At 44.3% G+C, this 1,223-nt stretch overlaps 1 protein-coding gene across 1 annotated transcript; it reads left to right on the forward strand.

Annotated features, from left to right (window-relative positions):
• Positions 1-148: 148 nt before the first annotated feature.
• On the forward strand, positions 149-1,138 carry GNI_202910 (putative enzymatic polyprotein; the record flags this gene model as incomplete). The annotated part of the gene is made up of 1 exon (XM_011135460.1): positions 149-1,138. A coding segment is annotated over one exon (990 nt), but the record flags the coding sequence as incomplete, so codon positions are not given.
• Between the last annotated feature and the right edge of the window lie 85 nt (positions 1,139-1,223).

The raw sequence follows: 1,223 nt of genomic DNA on the forward strand, positions 1-1,223 counted from the left end.
ATTCAATGCGCCTGATGCTGCTGCGGTCATTAGACAGTTGGGTCATGCTCGAATCTTCATCGTCATGGATCTCAAAAATTCATTCAATCAAATGAGAATACATCCTGACGACAGGTGCAAGACAGCATTTTGGACACCACTAGGCCAAATGGAATGGCTCGGCGTACCTTTCGGTCTGTTGAATGGTACATCCGCTTTGGCAAGATGGCTGTATTTGAATGTGATCGACCTGGAAGGTGTAGCAGTCTACGTTGACGATATCGTCATTCATGCAGACGATGAAACGACTCTACTGAAATACTTTGAGGCAATGATGAAACGACTCCATGAAATAGGAGCCTATATCAATGTCACTAAATGTAAATTTGGAGTTGATGAAATTGAGTTCCTTGGATTCAATATCAAAGGTGGACGACTGACCCCACCAAGAGAATCGATCAAAGCCATCAATGCAATTAAATTACCTCACGATACTACTACTATTCGTCGTTTCTTGGGTATGGTTGGATACTTCCGAAATTTCATTAAGGATTTCGCGAATATCGCTGGACCATTGTATGAACTATTGCAGAAAGAAGTTACTTTCAAAATGACGGATGAAAGGATATCCGCATTTCATCTACTGCAAAAGGCGTTATCCGAGTGTCCCGGCCTGGCTAACCCACATCCATCGTGGCCATATGTCCTGGACACTGATGCTTCGACCACTGCGATTGGTGCTTGTCTTATGCAGTTAGATGAGAACAACTGCCTACATCCAGTTCGATTCGGGTCTCGTCGTCTCACTCCTGCCGAAAGAAACTGGCCGATCTATGAGCTTGAAGGTTTCGCGGTAGTACATTTCATACTTGCATTCAGGCCGTACCTGATTGGTAGAACTTTCACTGTGAGATCTGATCACAAACCACTCCAGTGGTTGTGGAAAATCGACAAGCCGCGTCTAGCCAGATGGTCAATGGCTTTGCAACAGTTTGACTTCAAGATTGTGTACAATCCTGGTACAGCGCAGGAACAGGTCGACATATTCACCAGAGACGTTGATTTCACTACGGCCGATGAATATGTAGATCGACATCTCGGAATGGTAAATGTGGAAAAACCTGTGGAAGACCGAGCTGCACGACAACTTGAAAGACTAGTTGGTGATGAAGTAACTTCGATTCCAGTAAAAACAAGATCAAGTGTTGATACCACGGTTATTCCAAACCTCGTTGTGGACAACA

Source organism: Gregarina niphandrodes (assembly GCF_000223845.1).
Source record: "Gregarina niphandrodes unplaced genomic scaffold scaffold00114, whole genome shotgun sequence".
Classification (NCBI taxonomy): Eukaryota; Apicomplexa; class Conoidasida; order Eugregarinorida; family Gregarinidae; genus Gregarina; species Gregarina niphandrodes.